The sequence below is a fragment of the Melozone crissalis genome, unplaced genomic scaffold (genome assembly GCF_028551555.1).
Source record: "Melozone crissalis strain CALT ecotype California unplaced genomic scaffold, PUWL_Pcris_2 ptg000062l_1, whole genome shotgun sequence".
NCBI lineage: Eukaryota > Metazoa > Chordata > Aves > Passeriformes > Passerellidae > Melozone > Melozone crissalis.
In genome coordinates, this window is record NW_026535840.1 from 3912835 (window position 1) to 3937980 (window position 25146).

At 53.9% G+C, this 25146-nt stretch overlaps 4 protein-coding genes and 1 non-coding gene across 5 annotated transcripts in view; 2 read left to right on the forward strand and 3 right to left on the reverse strand.

Moving 5' to 3' along the window:
* MICU1 (mitochondrial calcium uptake 1) overlaps positions 1 to 21743 on the forward strand; it is a 214249-nt gene extending 192506 nt beyond the window's left edge. Inside the window, exon 14 of the transcript XR_008483830.1 lies at positions 21728 to 21743. The gene's annotated coding sequence lies outside the window, so the exon portion shown is untranslated. The remainder of the gene's footprint in view (positions 1 to 21727) is intronic.
* NPFFR1 (neuropeptide FF receptor 1) lies at positions 2718 to 6645 on the reverse strand. Its single transcript, XM_054288301.1, has 4 exons — positions 6538 to 6645; positions 4574 to 4867; positions 3906 to 4005; positions 2718 to 3570 (listed from the first exon to the last, which is right to left on the reverse strand). The coding sequence occupies exons 1-4, from the start codon at positions 6569 to 6571 to the stop codon at positions 2775 to 2777; spliced, it is 1224 nt and encodes a 407-aa protein (XP_054144276.1). The 5' UTR covers positions 6572 to 6645; the 3' UTR covers positions 2718 to 2774.
* Positions 7956 to 17196, reverse strand: LRRC20 (leucine rich repeat containing 20). Its single transcript, XM_054288315.1, has 4 exons — positions 17107 to 17196; positions 15731 to 15880; positions 14125 to 14292; positions 7956 to 8197 (listed from the first exon to the last, which is right to left on the reverse strand). The coding sequence occupies exons 1-4, from the start codon at positions 17174 to 17176 to the stop codon at positions 8049 to 8051; spliced, it is 537 nt and encodes a 178-aa protein (XP_054144290.1). The 5' UTR covers positions 17177 to 17196; the 3' UTR covers positions 7956 to 8048.
* On the reverse strand, positions 18336 to 18407 carry TRNAE-UUC (transfer RNA glutamic acid (anticodon UUC)). Its single transcript has one exon. It is a non-coding gene; the product is annotated as a tRNA-Glu (tRNA).
* EIF4EBP2 (eukaryotic translation initiation factor 4E binding protein 2) lies at positions 18586 to 21716 on the forward strand. Its single transcript, XM_054288312.1, has 3 exons — positions 18586 to 18743; positions 19375 to 19551; positions 19704 to 21716. The coding sequence occupies exons 1-3, from the start codon at positions 18605 to 18607 to the stop codon at positions 19733 to 19735; spliced, it is 348 nt and encodes a 115-aa protein (XP_054144287.1). The 5' UTR covers positions 18586 to 18604; the 3' UTR covers positions 19736 to 21716.
* Positions 21744 to 25146: the final 3403 nt, after the last annotated feature.

Here is a 25146-nt window from a genome sequence, read left to right on the forward strand (position 1 = left end):
AATGGTAATTCCCGGTTTGGAATGGTTCTTCCTGGTTTGGGAATGGTAATTCCCGGCTGGGAATGGTCGGTCCCCGTTGGGAATGGTAATTCCCGGTTTGGAATGGTTCTTCCTGGTTTGGGAATGGTAATTCCCGGCTGGGAATGGTCGGTCCCGTTGGGAATGGTAATTCCCGGTTTGGAATGGTTCTTCCTGGTTTGGGAATGGTAATTCCCGGCTGGGAATGGTTGGTCCCGGTTGGGAATGGTAATTCCCGGTTTGGAATGGTTCTTCCTGGTTTGGGAATGGTAATTCCCGGCTGGGAATGGTCGGTCCCCGTTGGGAATGGTAATTCCCGGTTTGGAATGGTTCTTCCCGGCTGGGAGTGGTTATTCCCGCCTGGGAATGGTTATTCCTGGCTGGGAATGGTCCGTCCTGGTTTGGAATGGCCCGGCCCGAATGGGAATGGTCAATGCTGGTTGGGAATGGTCGGTCCCGGTTGGGAATGGTAATTCCCGGTTTGGAATGGTTCTTCCCGGCTGGGAATGGTCAATGCTGGTTGGGAATGGTCAGTCCTGGTTGGGAATGGTTCTTCCCGGCTGGGAATGGTTCTTCCCGGCTTGGAATGGTCCAGCCCAGCTGGGAATGGTTAGTCCTGTTTGGGAATGGCAATTCCCGGTTTGGAATGGTTATTCCTGGTTTGGCAATGGTAATTCCCGGCTGGGAATGGTCGGTCCCTGTTGGGAATGGCCCGGCCCGAATGGGAATGGTCAGTGCTGGTAGGGAATGGTAATTCCTGGTTTGGAATGGTTCTTCCCGGCTGGGAATGATTATTCCTGGTTTGGAATGGTTCTTCCAGCTGGGAATGGTCATTCCTAGTTTGGAAAGGTTATTCCCAGCTTGGAATGGTTCTTCCCGGCTGGGAGTGGTTCTTCCTGGCTGAGAATGGTCCTGCCTGGCTGGGAATGGTCATTCCTGGTTTGGGAATGGTTATTCCCGGCTGGGAATGTTCAGTCCTGGTTGGGAATGGTTCTTCCTGGCTGGGAATGGTTCTTCCTGGTTGGGAATGGCCCTGCCCGGCCGGGAGTGGTTCTTCCTGTTTGGAACAGGTAATTCCTACTGGGAATGGTTCTTCCTGGTTTGGGAATGGTTATTCCTGGTTGGGAATGGCCCGGCCTGGCTGGGAATGGTCATTCCTGGTTTGGGAATGGTTATTCCCGGCTGGGAATGTTCAGTCCTGGTTGGGAATGGTTCTTCCTGGCTGGGAATGGTTCTTCCTGGTTGGGAATGGCCCTGCCCGGCCGGGAGTGGTTCTTCCTGTTTGGAACAGGTAATTCCTACTGGGAATGGTTCTTCCTGGTTTGGGAATGGTTATTCCTGGTTGGGAATGGCCCGGCCTGGCTGGGAATGGTCATTCCTGGTTTGGGAATGGTTATTCCTGGTTGGCAATAGTTCTTCCTGGCTGAAAATGGTTCTTCCTGGTTTGGAACGGCTGTGCCCGGCTTAGAATGGCCCTGCCCACCTTAGAATGGTTCTTCCCTCTTGGGAATGGTTCTTCCTGGCTAGGAATGGTTATTCCTGGTTTGGAATGGTTCTTCCTAGCTGGGAATCATTCTTCCCAGCTTAGAATGGCCCTGCCTGGCTTAGAATGGTTCTTCCTGGTTTGGAATGGTTCTTCCCAGCTTGGAATCATTTTTCCCAGCTGAGAATGGTTCTTCCTGCCCGGGAATGGCCCTGCCCACCTTGGTATGATTCTTCCCAGCTGAGAATGGTTCTGCCTGTCTGGGAATGGTCATTCCTGGCTGGGAATGGTTATTCCTGGTTCAGAATGGTTCTTCATGGTTTGGAATGGTCCTGCCTGGCTTGGAAGGGTTCTTCCCAGCTTGGAATGGCCCTGCCCAGCTGAGAATGGTTATTCCTAGCTTTGAATGGTTCTTCCCAGCTTGGAATGGTTCTTCCTGGCATGTAATGCCTCTGCCAGCTTGGAACGGTCCTGCTCACCATGGCCACAGCAGCCTGGGCTATCATGTACCTGCACAGAGCAGTCCCAGCCCAGCATGGTTCAGCATGGCCACAGTAGCAAGGTCCAGCACAGTGTGATCCTGCCTGGCATGGCCACACAAGGGTGGACTGGCACAATCTGGCATGGCATGGTTCGGCCCAGCATGGGTGTAACAGCATGGGGTGGCATGGACTGGCATGGCATGGGCACTGCAGTGTGGTGGGATGTGGTCAGGAATGGCCACAAATGCAAGGAGTGGCATTGTCCTGCATGGCGTGGTTTGGTCTAGAAGGGTCACAATAGCATGGGATGCCTTGGTACAACAAAGCCACAGCATCGCCCATCCATGGGATGGCCCTGGAATGGTCCATTCCCCATGGCCATGGGGTAGCATGGAGTGGCATGGCACAGCATGATCCAGCACAATCCGGCTTGGTCCTGCCTGGCACAGCCATGGCTTGGCACGGTCCCGCATGGCACAGCATTCTCCAGCACAATCCGGCTTGGTCCTGCCTGGCATGGCCATGGCAGCGTGGCTTGGCTGCCAGGATGGCCCGGACAGGATGGCCCGTTCTCCCACACTTCTCCTGGGTCCCTGCCTTCCTTGGCCCTGTGCCTGGACTGGGCTGGGTAAGGGGGCTCTGGCAGGGCCTGGGGGCTCAGTGCCATGGTGGGAAGTGGAGGAGCCTAGCCAGGAACAAGGCATCAGTGGGACACACCTTTATTTCCATGTCTTGTGGCCAATCCCCACTCCCCACCCCGCAGTCCCTCGGTGCAGAGGGGTTTGGTGGCCTCAGCCGTCCCACGCAGGGATGCCGGAGCGGCGCGGGGCCAGCGGCCCCGACTCGGACACGGCGGGCGAGGCGCTGGCCCGCGCCTGTCTGAGGATGCGGTTACGGGGGCCAAAGAGCGTCCCGGGGCCGTGGCTCCGGGGGGTGTAGGGCCGGCGCTGGCAGTGCCACGAGCAGAGCGGGGCCCTGAACACCTCCTGGAAGGCGCGTCGGAAGTTCTCGTTGAAGTAGCCGTAGATGATGGGGTTGGCGCTGCTGTTGAAGAAGGCCAGCCAGTGCGCCAGCGGGTACACGTAGACGGTGAGCAGGCGCAGCTGGGCCTCGCTCAGCTGCCCGTAGTCCGTCAGCAGCATCAGCGTCCAGAGGGGCAGCCAGGAGACGCTGAAGAAGAGGGCGACGATGATGAGCATGTTGATGACTTTGGCCTTCCTCCGGGAGATCCTCCTCCCCTCCGGCTCCTCTCCGCCCTGGGCGGGCGCCACCGACTTGAAGAGCTTGAAGGCAATGCGGGCGTACATGACGACAATGAGGGCGAGGGGAGCCACGTAGATGTGGGAGAAGAGGACGGTGGTGTAGATCCTCCTCATGCCCGTCTCGGGCCAGGCCTCCCAGCAGGAGTAGAGGGGGTAGGAGTTGTTGTAGGTGTCCACCATGAAGTGGTGCTCCTCCCTGGTGACAGTCAGGGTGACGGCAGCCGGGCACATGATGAGCAGGGCCAGCACCCAGATGACGGCGATGGTCAGCAGGGCTTTCCTCAGCGTCAGCTTCTGCCGGAAGGGGTGGACGATGCAGCGAAACCTGGGGGGGAGAACAGCTCATGGTGGCTTTGGGCACCTGGTGGGGACATCCCTGGGGAAGGAGGGCGGCCAGGACCCAGGAGTGGGAATGGAGGGTGAGGTGGATGTGTCTTTACACGTGTCTTTTGGGGGCAGAGCTGGGTTGGTGTGTTCATCCCAGTGTGGGGAAGGACACCTTGCTGGAATGCCTCATGGACAGCTTTGTGGTGCTCCTGGGGAGCTGTGACAGGTTCCTGACATTCCCAGGAGCTTTCCTGCAATGGCAACGGCACAGGGCACCTGGACCTGCTGGAGATGGTTTGGTCCCCATGTCCCCATGCCCCCATGCCAACGTACCTCTCCACAGCGATGGCCACCAGCGTGAAAACCGAGGCGGACACGGACATGCCCTGCACCAGCCCGCTCATCTTGCACATGGTGTTGTCAAAGGGCCAACCTGTGAGGGGACACCACGCAGGCTGTGGGTGCCTCTGGCTCACCCAGCTCCCTTCAGGTGTCCCCACCCACTGGGTTGCTGCTGAGGGATGCTAAGTCCTGCTCCCAGCTGGTGTGGAGATAGCCTTTAGCGGCATGGATCCTTGAAGAGGAACCCCAAAATTGGTAAAAAAGATACACGTGACACTTAGAGACTCAAGGAACATGGTGGCTGTCATTTTTCCTACAGACTTTGGGACCCTCAATCAGAAGGACTTTCATCTTGTTTCTTGACCGCAATACCAATAAATAAATAAATCACACCCCAAAATCAATAAATACAAACCCTGCCCTATGGCCTGGCTGCTGCTGCAGCTGAACCCTCCCAACTCCCTTATCTTTGGAAAGGTCAACAGGCAGAGCTGAGCCAGCACAGGAAAAGGTGAATGCAGAAGGGAGGTTTTTTTTTAACGTTGCTTCAAACAAATATGCAAATGCAGCATTAGGGCCAAACTTATTTTACCACAAATGGCCTGAACCTCAAAGAAAAATTAAAAAAAAAGTCTTTTCCCTTCCTCTGCCCCGCTCACCTGTGATGAGGTTGTCCACCAGGGTGGTGGGCATGCAGAAGATGCCCACCAGCAGGTCGCTGATGGCCAGGTTGAGGAGGAACATGTTGGTGACCGTGCGCATCTGGCGGTTCTTCACCACCACGAAGCACACCAGGACGTTGCCGACCACGCACATGAGGAAGATGAAGGTGTAGGCCAGGATGAACATGAGGGCCACGGGGGAGGAATGCTGGTAGTACGCCAGGAAGGTGTAGTTCTCCCTCGGGAGGTGGCTGGCGCTGGAGTTGGGCCACCAGGTGACATTGGAAGGGCCTGGGGAAGGGAAGGCAGGAAAATGAAGCTGGGAGAGAATAAAGCAGTAATTCCCTTAATTTCTTAATGCTTCCAGAGGGGGATTTCTGTATTTATTCCAGTGCCCAGACTGGCTGGGACATGTCCTGCTGGACTCTTCTTTGTGCCCCAACAAGTCTCCTCCTCCTTGGGTTACTCAGCTCCAGGCTCTGCAGCACCTCTGCTGAATTATTCTTTTACATCATTGTTGTTTGATACCATCAATTTCATTAATTTTTTATAAAATCAATATCATTATTATTAGATACAATTATTGTTTGATATTATTATTACTGGATATCATTATTATTGGTATCATTCTTTTAGAATTAGAACGGCCCAGAAGACATCCTGATCTCGTGGGCCTTTTTTTTTACTTAGGGATGATGCAAGGAAGACAAATCCACATCCTGACACTCCAGTGCTCTGGCCTTATGGGAGCAGCATCTGTGTGGTCCCAGCCACGGGAGCATCCCTGCTTCTCCTTGTGCTTCCAAGGTTTACAATTCCATATTCCACAAAATCTTATTCTCCCCGGCGAAGCTGCAAGAACCCGGGGAGAGGAGCTGGGGCAGAGAACACCCTCCCCTCCCATCTAAAGCGATAATTGTCATTCTGATCATTATCTAGTGGAGGCGGGGGTGGCATTTTGTCACTGGGGACTGAGCGGGGAGCGGGGCTCGGCAGCTCCCACCCTCGGGCATCCCCAGCCGCTCGGGGATGCGGGAGGATGCGGGGCGTGGGCAGGAGCTGCCTGCAGCGCTGACGGGACCGGCTCCGGGAGGATCCGGGCTGCAGTGCTGAGCCGAGGAAAGGCACATCTGAGCTTTGAGCTCAGCCTGAGCGCCTGCAGGTCAGCCCTGGGCGGCTGGAGCATCCCCCATCCCTGAGTCCATGACGGTGCTCAGCTCTCCAGCCGAGATGCTTTTCCAGCCCCCGGGACCAGCGGCTTCCTCAGGGTTCGGGCAGGCAGGAGGGCCCGATCCAGCCCCCGATACCCCAGTCCTGGGCTCAGGATTTGGGCAACACATTTCCAGTGGGGATTCAGAAAGGCGCTGATAGGGGACTTGCAGTCGACACGGGCGAAGGAGCCTCTTGGAGAGGAAAGGGAGTAGCAGGATGGAGGGGGCAAGATTCTCCAGATAGTCGGTATCAGATGTGTGAACCAGCTCTGTAAGCAGGAGCAATAGCAAAGACTGCAATGAGATTGCCCAAAACCTGTGATATTAAGCCTAAAACTTTGCTGGACTTTATCTTTTGGGGCTGCAGTGCAGCATGAGCAGGAGGTTGGTGTCCTGTGGAATTGGATATGGTTTTAAAGCAAGGTGGAAGATGGGGAAAGGAAAATAAGGAGCTGCTGAGCAGCCGGGTGGGTGCTGGATGGGTGAGTGAGTGGATAGATGGATGAATGGGTGGAGGATGAATGGGGGCATGAATGGGTGGGTGGATGGATGGATGCAGGCGTCCTCAGCACTCACTGACACCTCGGACGTGGTGACAGGGATGGGGGGACCGCACGGAGGGTGATGGACCACCCGCATTCCCTGCCCAGGGAAAGCACCGCGGGGAAAGGCTGGTCTGATGGAACAGGGACGGGATGAGGAGTGGATCGCTTTTTTGGGGAATAAAATCAATCAGGTCTTGGCACTCACCTCCGCCGGGCCGAGCCGGCTCCGGGGGCTGCATCGCTGCCGTGCAGGGGATGCGCTGCCCGGGGAGGGGGCACGGCTCGCCCGCTCCGTGCCTCGCTCCGTGCCTCCCGCCCGCTCCGGAGCCCCGGTGCCGCTTGGCGCCGGTTGCGGCTGCTCGGCGGCTGCAGCGGAGGCGGGGAGGGGGCGCGGGGGGAAACACCTCCCTCCCATCGCCATGGATACCGGGGGACCCGCACGCTGCCCCCCGGGAGAGGCGGCGCGGGGGCGGGCAGCCCACGCCGGGCACGGGGACGGAGGGAAGGAGCAGGTTCGCCCCCATGGCGGGTCCCGGTCTGTGTCCCCCCGCTGCCGCCGAGGTCCCCGCAGTGATGCTGGCAGCTGATGGCCGGTGTCCCCAGCAGCGCTCCTGGCCATCGCGGGAGGAAAATGAGCCTCAAGACGAGTGGGGGGATCCCCCATGCATCAATCCACCAGAGGGAGAAGCAGCGCGATGTTCAGGGATGCTGGTCTTGGCTTCAGGCTGCTCCGCTCAACCCCAGCTCCTCCAGCATGACTAACATCTCTTACCATAATCTTGTGCCAAAGCTTGGCAAGTCTAGAAGTCAAATATTTACAGGATTTACCATTCCTGGCTGTCCCCAGCCCGCACACACCATTGGGAAGTGTTTGTCCCTTAAACACCCAAAGGAACGAACAAGGGAGATGTTTAAACAAGGCGTTTGGAGACAACACCTGGGGTTTCTCCCAGGAAGTTTTTGGGTTTTTTTGCAGGCAGCCAGCTGCTAAGGGACATGGGTGTGCTCGGCAGTGTCCTGCCTGCCACCGAGAAGGCACTCTCTCCAGGACATTTCTTCCTGGGAAGGGATCAGCACAACTTGAGGACCCACAGCACCAGAGAGGTGGGCACACACCTCTGGGGACAGCCACTGGCTTTGGGTCACTTTGGCTTCCACGGTGAAACACAGGAGGGAAGAAAAGTTCCTTGGAAAACAAGGAATATTCCAGGGAAATACTGCTTGGGTCTGGGAGAATCCAGCCTGGAGGCTGCAGAGAGCAGCTGTGCAAAGGGGCTTCTCCAAGGACAAGGCTGGTAATTGGAATTTAATCAGACACAAAGCCCCCGATGTAACAGGAAAGCATTTAATCAGGCACTTGGCACACCACCACCGTGTCAGCAATTCCAGGGAGAGCCCTTCCAGCTGCAGGGATGTCCTCCACCATGCCGATGGTCTCGGGTGGGAGAGCTGCACATCCAGATCCCCCCACTCCACCCCAACCTCCCACCCCACGTGTTGCAGCTCCTCTGTACCCACAAAACGCATAAGCAGGAGATTGCCTGGCTCGGGATTTGGCAGAGCCATCCCTCCACGGGAAAAACGAGGCACAGGCTCGGGTTTGGGACCCGCTTTGGGGCAGAAACGGGGGAGCAGCAGGGACTGAGCCGAGCCAAACCCCTGTGGTGGGCAGCTCCCCCTGGGGACAGCTCGGGCACCCGGGGGTGCTGCCGGGATTCAGGGATGGATGGGCTCCTCTGGAGACAGCAGCAGCTCGAAGGGAACCAGGGGCCGGACCAGCAGCCGCACCTCGGGGCCCACGGGGTTGGCTCGCAGGTTGAGGCTCCGCAGCAGCGCCATGGAGGCCAATTTGTCCGTGGGCACCTCTGGAAAGAGAGCAGGGAGGTGAGAATCCGTCCTGGAGGGGTGGAGGGGTGAAAGCTCCTCTTGATGGACAGCCTGAAGCAAACCTGATACAGGATATATTTAATATTTATATTTATATTTATATCTATATCTATATCTATATCTATATCTATATCTATATCTATATCTATATTTGTATCTGTATCTGTATCTAATCATTACAGTTATAGTTATTATAGATATATAATATATAATTAATATAGTGTAATGTAATGTAATGTAATGTAATGTAATGTAATATAATATAATATAATATACTATAATATAATATAAATAACATAATATATAATATATAATATACAATATATAATAATATATCATATATATACAATATATGCATAACATAATATGTAATATATAATATATAATATATAATACATAATATATAATATATAATATATAATATATAATATATAATATATAATATATAATATATAAAATAGAAATATAATATTTTATAGTATATATTATATAATACGATACATAGTACATAATACATTATATATTATATATTATATACTATATACTATATACTATATACTATATACTATATATTATATATATAAGTATATCTATACCTATATTTAACCCAAATTATTGGGTTAAAACATGTGAGAAATTATAGCGACATCTGCATTAGTATTTGGTACGTTTGTAATGTAAATTGTTTTATTATGGTGAGTTAGGTTGTAAGTTAATTTCGGTTGGTTGTGTTTTGAAACATTTTGTTTAAAAGATTTTAGGATTTGAGACAATAAATGGCACAGACATAATTGAGTTTTTCGGAAAGTTGTTTTGTTTGGGTGTGTTTATGGGTAAAAGAAATGTAATAGTTATAGGTGGTTTTGGTGGAATTACTACAGGAATATAAATGTAAGAGATAAAATTATGAATTTTTTAATAATTTATTGAAATAATGGTGGGAAGGATTGAAAGTTTAAAAATTCTGCTGTTGGCTTTGCTTAGAATTAAAAAAAAATGGTTTTGTTGAAAAAAATTGGCAATTTTGGTGGGAATGCTTTCATAACAAAAATTATTTAAAAGGTGTATTAATTTTGAGAAGGCTAATTTGAATTTTGAATTTGAGGGTATTGAGTTGGGATTATTTGAGGAATGGTTGATTGAGGGATAAATGATTGAGGTATTAATATTATTTGATTGGGTAATTGATTGTAAGGAGGTACCACTACTTGTGTTGAGGCATGGTGGTAATTTGAGGGGGTTTTTTGAATTTAACAACAAAGGTTTGCTGTTGATGTTAAGCCTGTCTGCAGGCTTTGATCGAAACAGAAAGACAATGAAATATTAATTTATCCAACTGCTCAGGCAAATGTTTGGTAAACATAGAGTTTTTTTCCAACCCAAATGATCCTGGGGTTCTGAGGAATGTGTCAGGGAGGTGCAAACACCCAGATGTGCAGTGTGGGCACTGCCCCCCAGTTCTCCAGGGTAATAAAATCCCTGCTGGGACACGGGACTGGGATTCAAAGCCCTTTCCCTGATTTTCTCCCCGGTGTTGCAATGCCCAGGAGCCCTCTCCGGGCTCACAGGAAGGCTCGTGGTCTTTGCCCTGGTTGGACAGGCTGCAAATGGCTCTCAGCCACCCACGGGCCCCCTTCTGTTCTGCAGTTTCCACGAATTTGGGTGTTGGCCTTTAGAAAACACGACATTTACAAACTGTGTTTAAAAAAAAAGGGTGCAGCTCAGCTTGATGGTCCCAGTGCGAATCCACTGAGGCTGATATGAAAACCTAACCCTAATTAAGCTCATTAAAAGATGATGGATTTTGCTACAATTCACAATATTTTGGGGCTAGCAACGCCCACTTGTCTGATTTACCTAAACCAATTTCTTCTTTAATTTGGCCACCAAAATAACAAGAGCCTTTTCCACCCCAGCTCTTGTTTCCTCTGCCAGAACCTGGAGCAGAATTGCAGTGTTGTAATTATATCTGGTAGATGGTTATGTGATTTTTAAACCATTAAATTTATTTTATGCTGGAAAAAGAATCAAACACTTTGATGCCTTTGTTTTTCCCCCTCTTTCTCCTCTGGAAAATGGTGATATTTTCCATACACAAATTCCCTAGGAGAGCACAGCTCATCAGGCAGAGCTTCACATGAATTTTTTTAATAACTCTTCACGGTGGATTTGTTCACTGCCATTCCCCCGTTTCATTTTGCTTGGATTTTTTTCCCCTTGAAGCACAAAAGTAATATATTTTGCCTCATACATCTCCCTGTTTAATCATGGCCTAATGCAGTGGAGAATAAGAAGTTTAATCATCCTCTTACGCAGCATGATAAAGTTAAGAGTGCTTTCACCCATTTTGCTCAGATTAGGGAGTTTAGTGAAGTGTTCTGGGGACCAAGACCTTCCCAGGCTGGGAGCAGCTCAGCTCTGCACCTCAGTTCCAGGTGAGGAGCAGTGACTCAGCCTGGCATGAAGGGACAGGCAGGGCAGCCTGTAGCTGTAGGGTTGTGCCCTGCCAGCCACAAATTCCTCCAAAAACAACCCAAAACTTCCCTTGCTGCCTTCCCAACAGATAAGGCACTTGCATTTGAGCCTGAATTATTCATGCAGGATTTTAAGCAAAAGACAGGGAGGGAAAAGGCTTTTTTTACATAATTAAAGCAGAATGTGACATGGTCTGGGTTGGAAGGGACCTTAGAGCTCATCCAGTGCCCTCCTGGATGGACAGAGGGACAGCTCCCACTGCCCCAGGCTGCTGTAAGCCCCATCCAGCCTGGCCCTGGGCACTGCCAGGAATGCACAGTGTCTCTGTGGCAGAATTTCTTCCCAATGTCCCATCTAGCCCCACTCTGAGTTGGAAACCATCCCCTTTGTCCCATCTCAACATCCTCAGGAGGACAAAATCAACCACAGCTGCCCCAGCAGTGATGTCCCCAGCATTGGCAGCAGCCTCAACATCATCCCTATTAAACCATTAATCAAGGAATAAGAGAAGGAGAAGCTGAAGCTCCAGGCACCAAAACATCCCCATGGATTTGGGAGCTTTAAAAGCTGATTTGACATAACTCTAATTACCAGGGAAAGAGTTAAAAGCACTGACAGTAATATATACATAATTACAGTCCAGGGTTAAGAGCTTATTTGGATGAAAAGGGTGGCTTGTGGCACTAAATGTCTCCCTTCACAGAGCCCACAGGCTCCAGGCAGGCGTTAATTAATCTCCTTTCACTCTTGTTTCCCTTTGGAAAACATCACCCACCACCTCCAGCTCCATTTGTCTTAGCAAGAGTCACTCAGCTCTTTCAGCAGGAAATTTCAAACGGGGTTTGCAGCCCTGGCAGGAGCCTCTCAGCACCCCTGGCATGGCACAGGGGCACAGGCAGCACCAGCACTGGCACAGCACCCCAAACCAGGGCACGGCAGCCCTGCCAACACCAGCTCACCTGCAGGGAACCTGCTTGGGAAGGGCTGGTGGCAGCAGTGCGATCGCCCGGGGTTTTGTTTCCTTGGAAAACAGGGGCTGAACCCCCCTGGCCTTCCTGTGTCTTCCTCTCCCCTTTCCAGGGAATGTGTGAGATAGGCTCACATCACCCATTTCTGCAGCCAGGCAGCATCATGTGCACTACTCACACATGTCCCTACAACAGCTTGGCTTGGAATTGTCAATTTTTACTCTGCTTTTATTTTCCCCACATCTGGAGGACACCTCCCATCCGAGGGGAGCCTGGTGGGAGGTGACCAAACCTGGCTTGGGAGGTGACCAAACCAAGAGAGGCCACCCTCTCCCCCAGCTTGGGTGCAACCCTGCGTGCAGCCTTTCCTCCCTGCATTTTAGCTTTCAGGGAAAAAGGCACCAAAAAGCTGCATTCCCTCCTTGCAGCACCCTGCTTCCACAAAACCAGCGGGGGAAAATGCAGTTTGGGGATCAGCTTGGGTTGAAATCAGCCAGCTGAACTCAAAAAGTGACAGAGGGAGCTAAAAGCGAGACAGGAGGCAGGAGAGAAAAAGAGGGTGAGGAAAAGCTGTGTCTTTCTTTCTCTGGCTCCTGTGGAAGCAGATTTTAATTCCAGTGTTTCTGCAGGCACAGGTGGGGAGCAGCTGATGTGAGGCTGGCAACAAACCTCCTGTTGCAGGGAGCAGTTTCCCAGCAGCAGCTGAAGCAACCCCAGATAAAACAGCAAAATTGAGTGGGCTCCGAGATTCGCCTCCCTGGGGCTCCGTGGGGCTGTGGGATGCTCCAGCCTGGGCTCTTTGAAGGCTGCCTGCTAAATAAATTCACTTTTATCTGTGTACAACAGCTGCCCCTTTTTGCTCAGCTTTCACAGACTCCAAAGCCTTCAGTTTTTTTGCACATGAACAATTTTTCTGCCGCTGCAGGGCTGAGGGATGAGCGGCTCTTGCCATTCCTTTAATTTAATTTTTAGGGGATTTTGTAGTGTTAAACAGCTGCTGTTTGTTCTGGGAAATGTTCAGGTGTTCTTGCTTAGCCTGGCAGCAGACTGGGGCTGGGTTCTGCAGTCAGATCTGGTTTTTTAATGAAATCCGAGGATTTTGGGGTCACCCCAGCTGGAGGTGCCTTTAGGAGCTACATCCCAGCGTGGTGAATGGGGCAGCTTGAATGGGGCTTGGCTCCCACCGTGCCTGCAGCAGCTTTGCCCTGGGAAAGGCAAATTTCCTTTGCTGGGAAAGGCAAATGGCTGAGCAGGCTCTGATTATTTAGCAACAGCCCTGGGTGATGCTGGTATAGATGGATAATGAGATTATTGGCTCTTGCAATCAAAGGATAACTATTGTGTGAATATTAAGAGAAGCTTCAGTGGTGTATAAATACGTTATTATAGTTTAGATGTTCTCTGCTCTCCCCACAGTTCCCTCTCCCCCCTGTATTGCTGCCATCAGACAGCCTGGGGTGTCCAGGACAGATAGAGAGGAGGCTGCACATGTGCCCCTGGCATGGGGCAGCTGGGAATGGAAAAGCTTGCTGCTTTTAGGGGGTGGACCCCATATCCAGTTACAAAGCAGTCTGCACTCCTAAATGGCAAAGAAGAGCTGACAGACAGACTTTGGGAGGGGCCAGGGCTGGCCGATGCAACCCCCAGGGGTATAAAGCACTGAGCTTCCCTCTTGAAGATGAACTGGCCCATGAGGGGCAGTTCCCAGCACTGCAGCTTTTTCCTTATGTGAAAAATGTGTATTTTATGATTGGCTTTTCGCAAATATTCAAATGAATATTATATGTATTGTGTTAGAAAGTTATGCTGTATTAATTTTCTTAAGTAGTGTGTTAAATATAGTTTTAGGTTATAACAAAATGTTAAAATAGAAACTATGCTGTGTAAGACACTTTTTCTAAGAAAGGACTCACACCGAGATAGCAGCCACAGGACACCTAAATCTTCCAGAGAAAGAGAAGTTATTGCTCCATTATCAGGAGAAACGAACTCCTTCCTGCCTCTTTCAGCCCTGAAGATGCCCTTAGGATTCAGAGGAAGAAGTTGACACTGCCCAGACAGAATCCTGTGTTTGAATGGAATTTATGCATCATGGATGAGGTGTATGAATATGCAACAGGCTGTTGCTTTTAAGGGTTAATCCTCTGTTAACGTGGGTTATTTTGCCCAGAAAGAGGTACCTGGACTGTCTGTAACTCTTTGTTTTTATTGTCTCATATTGTCCTAATCCAAATTGTCCAAATTATTATCAGTCTAATTACATTACTATTTTTGTAACCATTTTATTACTATTAAACTTTAAAAATGGAAAAAGAACAAGTGATTGGCGTTCTTCACACTTATGCAGTCCGTTTGTTCTATTTTTGTTAAGGTTTAACAAACCTCTTTACATTTCCAAAGCCAGCAGTCGTTTCTCACAGTGCTAAATCGCCTTTTTCCAGTGGGAAAAGGTCTCTCCTCACCTGCGATCTCGTTCTCCTCCAGGTCGATGCTCTCCAGGGCGGGCACGGTGGCCAGGGGCTCCGGGAAGCGGCGGAAGCGGTTTCGGGAGAGGTCGATGGTGCGGAGGTGCAGCAGGGACGTGATCTCCTCGGGCAGCCGGTGCAGGTAATTCCCTGCCAGGTTCAGCTCTGGGAACAGAGAAGGGAGGTGGTGGGATGCTGGGAAAAAGGTGGGGAAATAACTGATGTACAGCTTGATTCACAGCCTCTGGCCTCAATCCATCAGTGGGATTCCAGCTCCAAAAAATTGGGCTTTTTAATTTTCTTTCTTTCTTTTTTTTTCCTGTTTTCCATGGCTGTCATTGTAGATTTGCCTGCTGGGAATGCCACATTTAGGAGCAATGCTTTCCTAATGAAATTGTGCAGCCTTTTGCAAGCAGAGTCTGTAAAAAACAAGGAATATTTCCCCATAAACTCAGCGCAATTACCTCCCCAATGGTCATTTGTCATGGCTTAAGGCTAGCCCTCTGCATTCATGTGCCTGAACCCCTTCTGAGCAATAAACAGAATGGTGGGAGAGAGGTCTTTAGCTGTGAAAAATACCTGTTTGTCACAGTTTACCCATCTGTGATGCTTTCCCGCCCCAGAAATGAGCTCCTGTGGGGCCAGGAGCAGCACTCCGGGCACAGAACCCAAATCCCGCTGTCCCAGCGCCCTTCTCCGGTGACACGGGGCTTTCTGCACTATAAATACCCACACAAGCCGCCCTGCCCCTGCTAATACCTGGTATTTATAGGTCCTGCCTTATTCAGCCTGTCCCCAGCCCTGGGGCATCTGTTCCTGCTGAGACCCAGCACAGCTCATCGCAGGAGTGAATGGTCCGCTGGTGGAGAAAAAGCCCTTGCTGGGAAGCAAAGTCATTTTTTTTCCCCTTCAGGGCTGGTTGTGCTGTCTAGAAAATGGAAATTGATTCCTTTGGTGCATGTGTTTCCTTTCCCCAGCCCAGGGGTGCTCTCACAGACGATGCTGCAGCTCCAGGACAAGGGAAACCTCCCCAGGCACCCATCATAGCGGCATTTGTGTGGTACCTCATAGGAATCAAAATTGATTTTAGAAGCGGCCAGAGCATCCCCAGCGCCGCCCTCAGCGCTCAATCTCGCGGTGTTGGATGCTCTGGATGCTTGCATGGCCATTTTCTATCGGATTAGCCTCGGGCTGCCTTCTCCGGGAGGTGTCCCCCCGCGCTGATGATCGCTCCCATCTCCTGCAGTGATTAGCTCTCATTGATGTCGCACTACGAGCACTAATTAGTCGGCGCAGCCGGGATTGTCATGCCTCTGTTGTTATCCCCAAGCTGCTTTTCCTGTTCTCCATCCCTGGAGGGATCTGGGGGTGCTGAGTGACCCCACAGCAGCCTGAAACCAGTTTGGAAGGGTGGGTGAGAGCAGAACCGGTGTCCTCGTCCTTCAAGGGGCGGAAGGTACAACCAAAAATGGATTTTTTGGGGTCAGAACTAGCGCTTGCAACGAGGTGTGAGCTCAGGGGAGACTCGTGGCCGCTTTGCCCCCTCTGCAGCAATCTGGGGGCTCCTGGCGTGCCCCGGAGGGTTGGAATGGCAGGGCCTTACCTCTCAGCTGGCTGAAGGTGGTGACAAACCGGCTGGTGATGGACTTGAGCTCATTGTTGGCCAGGGAGATGCGGTGGATGCCCTCGGTGACGCTCCTCACGGCTTTGTAGACTCCAACAGGGAAGGACATCAGCTTGCAGTTGGCCAGATCTGCGCACACAGAGACCCAGGTGTGACCGTGTTCCCAGGGGTTTTCGGATGAGGGAAGAGATGAGGATCTGACTCCATGTTACAGAAGGCTTGATTTATTATTTTGTAATATATATTACATTAAAACTACACTAAAAGAATAGAAGAAAAGATTTCATCAGAAGGCCAGCTAAGAATAGAATAGAAAAGAATGACAAGGAAGGCAGCTGTTTAGGACTCTCTGTCTGAGCCAGCTGGGCTGTGATTGGCCATTAATTACAAACATCCAACATGGGTCAATCACAGATCCACCTGTTGCATTCCACAGCAGCAGATAATCAATGTTTACATTTTGTTCCTGAGGCCTCCCGGCTTCTCAGGAGGAAAAATCCTAAGGAAAGGATTTTTCATAAAAAGATGTCTGCGACACCCAGGCAAGGGTCTAACAACTTCAGTCCCCTGCTCCCCCTGTGTCCACAATTCCCTGGGGGCAGCTGAGCAGCCCAGGGATGCCTATTCCACTGCTGGGGGATGGAGCAGGGATTTCCCTGGGCATTCCTGGCTGGATTTCTCATGGTCATGGCTGGTTGTCCCACGGCAAGCGATGGGGAGGGGAAAAAAGATTTGGTTGTTCCTCTCACTTCGTGGCCTCCTTGTTTTCTCCTGAGTTGTTCCTCTTTCCTCTCCCAGGAGACTCCAGGGATGGAAGGCCTGTATCCCAGCCCCAGGATGGGCTCTGCTTCCTGCCCATTCCCCAAAGCCACTGTGGGGGCTGATGGAGCAAGTTCCAGCCTCCCACGTTTCTCTCAGGGGATGTGGAGAGCCTCAGAGATGAAGCTCCAGCTCCTGCCATACTCTGGTTTATATCCCAGGCCGGGGAATCCAGTGGGAATAAAAATGAGTGGCTTTCATCTCTCTCCTTTGATGAACTGCACCCCGCTCTTGGGAATTAGCTGGAAACGGGGAAACGGCAGGAAAACACAAATCTGACACGGCAACGCGGGGAAAAATCTGCTCCTGCCGCTGCTCCCAAGGAGGGGACACATCCCACGGGATTATGTGAACCTGCTCTGGCTTTGAGGGCCCTTTGGGGGAGCTTTTCCCTTCTGCAGAGCCGCGGGGAGGGAGCGCCGACAGCTTTTTTTAGGCTGTGGCAGTGAAACACAGAGCCCAGCTCCGGCCACCCGATCCCCGCGCGGCCCCGGGACGGAGCGCCGGGAATCCGCTTTGTCCTCCGCCCGCCTTACCCAGGGAATCCGCCTTGTTCTCCACCGTGTCGTTCACCTTCCTGGCCACCCGGGCCACCGCCTCGCCCATCCGCCGGTGCAGGAGGGCGGCCGGGCCCGCCGGGAATGCGCTGTGCCCTGCGGGATCCAGGCTGGAGGGAGAAACCAGCCTCTCTTCTCCGGGAGAGGGATGCTAAAAATAACCGATGGGATCAGTGTTCCCAGGGGAGGGAGGGAGGCTGTGCTGGGGCTGGCATGTCCCTCGGGGTGAGATTCCCAGCTTTCCAGGATGGTGCTTTTGGGGTATGTAGGTGCATCCTATTCCCTGGCTTGGAATGAGGATGCATCCCCTTTCCTGGTATGGGGATTTGTCTCCTTTCTTGGTTTGGGAAATGAGAAAGCATCAGGGTGAGATTCCCAGTTTTCCAGGATGCTGCTTTTAGGGTATGTAGGCGCATCCTATTCCCTGGCTTGGGATATGGGGATTCATCTCCTTTCTTGGTTTGGGAAATGAGGGTGCATCCCTTTTCCTGGTCTGAGATACTTGGATGCATTCCCCCTTCCTAGTATTGGATATGCTGTTTTCCTGGTTTGGGATATGGGGATGAATCCTCTTCCCTGGTTTGGGACATGGGCATGGGTGTCCTTTCCTTGTGTGGGATATGGGGATGCATACTCTTCCCTGGTTTGACATAAGGGGATGCAACCCCTTTCCTTATTTGGGATATAGGGATCCATGCCCTTTTCCTGGTTTGGGACGTGGAGATGAATGCTATTCTCTGGTATGGGATATTGGGATACAGCCCCTTTCCTGGTATGGGATATGGGGACAGAACCCCTTTCCTGATACAGGATATGGGGCTAAACCCCCTTTCCTGGTATGGGGACAGTACCCCTTTCCTGATACAGGATATGGGGCTACAACCTCTTTCCTGGTTTGGATATGGGGCTACAACCGCTTCCCTGGCTTGGGGTATGGGGATACAACTCCTTTCCTAAGAGAGGATATGGGGCTACAACTCATTTCCTGGTATGGGATACAGGCATACAACCCCTTTGCTGATATGGGATATGGGGACAGAACCCATTTCCTGATTTGGGATATTTGGATGCATTCCTTTTCCCGGTGACTTCACTCAGCTCGGTGTAGCCAAAACATTCTGGCCGAAGGCATCCTGGGCAGGACACCAGGACACCAGCACCCTTCCTGCCCCCCTCCCAAAAAAAATACAAAACCGAAAAGTTCTGGCTTCCCACGCCGGGAGTCGAACCCGGGCCGCCTGGGTGAAAACCAGGAATCCTAACCGCTAGACCACGTGGGAGGCGCGGGCAGGGTGGCGCGGCAGCACGCCTGCCCCCTGGCGGCGGCGGGGCCGGGGCGGGCCCGGGGCGGGGCGGTCCTGAGGCGGGCCCGGGGCCGGGGCGGGCCCGGGGAGGTTCCAGGGCCGGTCCCGGGGAGGGGCGGTCCCGCTCCGCCCGCCCGCTCGGCGGGGACAAAGCGCGGCGCCGAGCGGGGGCCATGTCGTCCGCAGGCGGCCGCCAGCCCAGCCAGAGCCGGGCCATCCCCACCCGCACCGTCACGCTCAGCGACGCCGCGCAGCTCCCCGCCGACTACTGCACCACCCCCGGCGGGACGCTCTTCTCCACCACGCCCGGAGGTAAAAGCGCCGCGCCCGCCGGGGCCTCCGGGGGAGCGCGCCCGGGCCAGCCCGAGCGCCGCGTGTCGCGGGCGGACCGTGCGTGCCGCGCCCGTATCCCCTCTGTATGCCGTGGGTACGGAGCGCTTTCCGCCCGCTCTCCTCCACGCACACGCGTGGGGATGGGTTTGTTGTTTTTCCGGCAGCGCGGAGGGTCCCGGCAGGGCGGCAGCTGCTCCCGGGACGGGCTGGCGGGGAGCTCCCCGCGGGACGCGGGCAGCGGGGCTCGGTGCCTCGGCCGTGCCCCGGCCCGGTGCCGCGGGGCGGTGACACGCCTGCTGTCCCCGTGTAGCGCAGGGGGACACGTGGTGATCCGGGGTGCCGCTTCCACCGGCATCCCCGGGACAGGGTGAGCTTGCTCGGGACAGCGTGGAGCGCCCCCGGGCAGCCGGGACCCGGTTGCGGCCGGGGTGTTTGGCCGAATTATCGCCTGTTGTGCCCAGATAAGAGCGGGCAGAGCGGCGGCGCGCACCCCCAGCCCTCCCCGCCGATCCCCGGGCGGAGAACCTTGGCCCGTCCCGCCGGGAAACTCCTTCGGCAAACACGCGCTGCCGAACCGGATTCCCCCACTCTGCTCCCGTCCTCCCCCCAGGCACCCGGATCATCTACGACCGCAAGTTCCTGCTGGACCGTCGCAACTCCCCCATGGCCAAGACCCCGCCTTGTCACCTCCCCAATATCCCCGGCGTCACCAGCCCCGGCGAGCCCGGCGAGGAGCCCAAAGCGGACACCAACAGCTTGAACCACCAGGAGGGCAAGCCATCCATGGGTAAGGACCCCCGGGGCGGGACAGGAGGGATTTGGGATGGAGGATGACACCCCAAACACTGCTTCCATGGGTAAGGGACCCCCGGGGCGGGACAGGAGGGATTTGGGGTGGAGGATGACGCCCCTAACGCTGCTCTCCTTGTCTCTTGCCAGGGGACGAAGCTCAGTTCGAGATGGATATCTGAGCGGGAACCACGGAGAGGCAGCGACTCCCCAGCCCTGTGCACCCCCATTCGGCTCAGCAGGATCCGTCCCGGCGAGGTGGAGGTGGCAGTGGTCCCCACCAGCGTCCCCTCCCCGCCCTCCTCCTCCCCCTCTTTTCTGGGGGGAGTGCAGCTCTGTCTTCTCCCCCTTTGCGGGTGAGCGGTCCCAGCATGTGCCAGACGGAGCATCCCTTCTGGATCCGACCCTATTCCTCCTCTTCCACCTGCCAGCAGCCTGATCTCCACCAGGCTTCTTTTTAAAACATCCCTTTGCCTCTTCTGCTGCCTCGTGCCCCCACAAAATTCCCCTCTCCTGTTACCCAAGCCTCCCATGGCCAGCAGCTTGGTGTTCTGGAGCTGTGTCACCCACTGTGCCCCCTTCTCCTGGAAAATCTGGGCAGCCTGTTGAGAGGAGGGCGAAACACCACTCCTAAAATCATGCACCTGCTTGCACCCTGGGGAGGGTGTTTCTTGAGTTTCCCTGGGGTGTGTTGGCATTCAGCAAAGGACAGCACTGGGACCCTGTTCCCTTCGGTGCTCCAGGGGTCCGATGTAGTCCCTGATGGAATCAGCCAGCTTGTCCACATCTCTCCTATGTGGATTTCTTCATCTTGGCCCTCCAGCCAGGGGCTGTGTCCCCCACCCACCAGCCAGGACTCACAGCAATGTAGCCATGTTATAAAACCCCCTTGCTTTTATTTTTGGTACTAAAAAGGGGCACCTCACCCCCAACGACTTTGTCTGGGCTGGGGCCGAGCGCCTCTGGGAAAGTGCTTTGTAGTGCTCGGGATTTTTTACCCCCCAGCCCTTTAAAATGTGAATCCTACAGGGGGGAGATCCCTCTGGCACCGTTGGATGTCTCAGGAATCGCTGGGTGTCCCTGGGGGCTGTGGGGGCTTCGCCAGACACGCAGGGATGGGGCGCTCTCCCCCCTCGCAGGGCGCTGCCATTGATGCCACCCTCAGCTCTCAGGATGGCATTTCTCCCAGCTGGATCATGCTGTCGTGGATAAAGCATTTCCACATCGACCTCCCCTTTGCCAGCCTGGCATGGCGTGGCCATCTCGAACCTCCCCTGGAGATGGGGTTTCTTTTTGCCCCTCTCTCCGTGTGACTCCTGCCCTGACCAGCAGCGCTGGGCACGGCTGCGCCCCCCAGTCCCACCAGCCCCCCAGTTCTGATTTTTTACTGTTGGGAGCCATCACCAGCTCTGCAACCTTCTCAAGTGCCATTTTATCAGCCCCCACCTGAGTGCCTGCTGCATCCATGGTCCCTCCCTCGCTGGGGTCTCCCCACACCTCGTTACCCGTGCTGGGGAGCGAGACACCCCACAGGCTTTGTGCACTTTCCATCCCGTAATTTATTTCTCTAGGTGTGTTTGGCACGGCGCTGGTGGCCAGCTCCCGTCTTCCAGCTGCTTTTCTCACAGGGAGGGGGCGCTGCCCCTCGTTTTGGGGGTGGGGGAGGCAGAAGCAAAAGCACAGCCCCAGGGGATGGGGTTGTCTTTGCCATCCTTGCCCTGGTGTGGGAGGTGAGGTGAGCGCGGCAGCCGTGGGCGCACGAGTGAGTGAGTGCGAGTGGCAGCGCGTGTGGGTGGGTGGGTGGTGATGAGACACACACAAATATATATATTATATAGAAATAAATATATTTTCCTTGAAGCCAAGATCCTAGGAGGTCGGTTAGGCCCTCGGATCGAGGGAGGGGCAGGGGCAGGGGGCGAGGACATCCTTGGCAGAGGATACAGGCAGCTGGCGCCCTCAAGCACAGCTGCTCCTTTTGGGAAAAACCTGCTCTGCTAGCCAAAAACAATCAGACCATATCCAAGGACAATGTGACTTAATCGACAGGAGCCGGAGGGAAACCTTTTTTGTTGTTTTTTTTTTTTTTTCTCTAAATGCCCCCTTTCCCACTCTCCCTGTGTCTCCGTTCCCCATCCCAGCAACTTTTCTGCCCAAAGGTTCTCTTTTGTAAGCGGGCTGGGGGCTGAGCAGGGAGGAGTGCCTGGCCTCACCGGGGTGTTCCTCTGCTAGTCAGAGTCCCTCTGCTAGTCAGGGGCTCCGTTTGGGATTTCTGTTGTTTTGTACCGTCTCTTCAAGCAGGTGTTTGGGAGGAGAAAAGCTCTCGCCAGTGGTTGCTGTTACAGTGAGATCAATAAAGATTTTGGTTCTACTAAATCAAGGTGGTTTGGACTGTGATTCAGGGGGTGGGGAGGGTTTTCCCTTCCCTTTGGAGCAAACTCCCCTCATGGGCTCTCTCCCAGTCGTGCCCAGAGAGCAGGGAAGGGTCAAACCCAGAACCAGCAGCTGAGGGTGAAATTGCAAAATGTCACACACAAAGAAGCCTGATTTTCCCATCGGTCTCCCATGTGTAAAACTGGCCCAAACTGATCATTTGTCCTGATCTCAGCCCTGGAAGTCTTCAAGGACTTTTTGGATGGGACTTGGAGCAACATGGTCTGGTGGAAGGTGCCCACCAACCTTGGCCTTGAAGCCTTCAGGGATAGGACACCATTAATATATGTTAATATATTGCATTGTAATATATTTTTGAAATTTTTAAACCATTTTTTAACTCTTTTTATACCATCCACTGTAACTGGGGGAGGGGTCTGAGCAGCAAAGTCCTTTTCCCCCACTCGGGTGATGAGGGAGGGGCAGCAATGGGATGTCTGTCCCCTCCCTCTGCCTACAGAGGGTGCCCCCAAATTTTTGTGGGTGCCTCAGCAAACCACCAGCATCACTTGGGGAATCATCCCCTGCGGGCACCTCAGCTGTGTGTGTGAAATACCACAGCAGCACATCACATTCCCAAAGCAGTCACATCCCAGGGGTGAGGCTGGGGGGCGTTTCCAAGGGTTTGGGGGGGCCCTCCTGGAGCACCCTGCTTTGGCTGCACTCGGAGTGGTCCTGCCATGACCTCCCGTGGATTGTGCTCATATTGCAGCAGTTTAATTCTGCAGAGTCAGGGAAATCTGGAGCGTGCGTACGGAGAGGAACACGGCGAGGAAAATTGCTGACGAGGCGTTTGGGAGCTGCTGTTCCCTGAATCTGGTTTAGGCCAGGCAATGCCAGTGACAACCGGTTCCCTCATGAATTTTGGGTGTTTTCTATGTGTTAATCGCAGCTATCAAAGCCCCTGTAGTGAGGAGATGTGTGTGTGAATCCCTGGGTTTTGGTGTGCTCCTCCCTAAGGAACTTCTAGATGCTGATTTGGGATCTTAAACCAGAGAATTAAAATCAATTTCAAAAGTGTTAAAATTTCAATCCAGGACTGTAAATGCAGCAGAGCAGCTGAGGGCAGGGTATTTTGGCTGGGCTGGATGCTGGGAGCCTGGCTAGGATCTCGGATCCTGAGGAACAAACTTTCCAGCCCTCCTTTCCAGCTGTTACCATTTTCGGACTAGCTCTGGGCTGCGTTTACATTCCTGGCCCTCCTTCCCAGTGCCAGTGAACGTGTTGATGCCGTTTTTCTCCTTCTCCTTCGCCCTGCTGGTGTCCTCCAAGCACTGATTGGGAGCAGCACGGCAGCCCTGGATGGTGCTGGGTGTGGGCAGGGCTGTAACGCTGGGGAGGCTCAGGGGGAGGTGGGGCTGGGGTCCTACCTGGGGGGCTCTGGGAGCCACTGTTCTAACCCCAATGGAATGTGGCAAGGCAGGTAGGAGCTGAAAGGATTGGGGTTTTGTGGATTAGCTGAAATAGCATCCTTGTGTGGCATTGAGGGGAGCCTGAAGTGGCCTGATGGACTCTGAGCAGAGCTGGGTGCTGGAGCTGCTGGTACTGGTGAAGCCATGGCAAGAGCCCACCACGGGGCACCCTGCAGGGTGTGGGAAGCAGCTGGGCAGGTGGGCAGCAGCCTTATTTCCCAGGAATCTGAGTGGCCTGAGCATGGGAGGATGGCTCAGAGAGCTGGGAGTGCCCTGATGTTTCCTTTGGAGCCAGGCTGGGAGGGCAGGGGGTGTTCATGTGGAGAAGAGAAGGCTCCAGGGAGACCTTAGAGCCCCTTTCAGTGCCCAAAGGGGCTCCAAGAGAGCTGCAGAGGGATTTTGGACAAGGGCATGGAGTGCCAGGACAAGGGGAATGGTTCTGAACAACCAGAGGGCAGGGTTGGATGGAATATTGGCCTTCCATCACACACATCCCCATCTCCCATGTCTGGGAAGGAAAAGCACATTTTGCCTTTGAGAGGTGCCAGCAGTGCCTTGATGTCCCCAAAACTGCAAACCTGGCTGGGGTGGTGGCATCTGACAGTCCCCTCTCTGTCCCAACCCCTCTCTGGCTTGTCACCAGGACATGAGGGAAGGATCGGCATGCTGGGGGTGCTCCGGGCCAGATGTCCCAGAGGTGATGGGGCTGTGTGTCAGGGATCCATAAGGTGACAGTGGCTGTGTTTGGGGGTGCTGGGTGTCCCCAAGGTGATGGGCTGAGTGTGAGGGGTCCCTAAGGGGACAATGGCTGTGTTTGGGGGTGCTGTGTGCTGGGTATCCCTGAGAAGATGGGGACTGCATGCCAGGGTCCCTAAGGTGACAATGGCTGTGTTTGGGGGTGCTGCGGGCCGGGTGTCCCCGGGACCATGGGGGATGCATGTCAGGGGTCCCTAAGGGGACAGTGGCTGAGTCTAGGGGTGCTGCATGCTGGTTGTTCCTAAGGTGCCAATGGCTGTGTTTGAGGGTGCTGCGTGCCGGGAGTCCCCGAGGTGATGGAGCTGCGTGTCAGGGGTCCCTAAGGTGACAATGGCTGTGTTTGGGGGTGCTGGGTGTCCCCAAGGTGATGGGGGCTGCGTGCTGGGTGTCCCTAAGGGCACAGTGGCTGTGTTTGGGGGTGCTGCATGCCCAGTGTCCCCTAGATGGTAGGGACTGTGTGTCAGGGCTCCCTAAGGTGACAATGGCTGTGTTTGGGGGTTCTGCGGGCCGGGTGTCCCCAACACGATGGGACTGCATGTGAGGGGTCCCTAAGGTAACAATGGCTGTGTTTGGGGGGTGCTGCGGGCTGGGTGTCCCCGAGACCATGGGGGCTGAGTGTCAGGGGTCTCTAAGGTGACAGTGGCTGTGTTTGGGGGCGCTGCGTGCCGGGTGTCCCCGAGGTGATGGGGGCTGTGTGTCAGGGGTCCCTAAGGGCACAGTGGCTGAGTTTCGGGGGTGCTGCGTGCCAGGGGTCCCCAAGGTGATGGGGACTGCATGTTAGGGGTCCCTAAGGTGACAGTGGCTGTGTTTGGGGATGCTGCGGGCTGGGTGTCCCCGAGACCATGGGGGATGCTTGTTAGGGGTCCCTAAGATGACAGTGGCTGTGTTTGGGGATGCTGCGGGCTGGGTGTCCCCGAGACCATGGGGGATGCTTGTTAGGGGTTCTTAAGGTGACAGTGGCTGTGTTTGGGGGTGCTGCGGGCCCGGTGTCG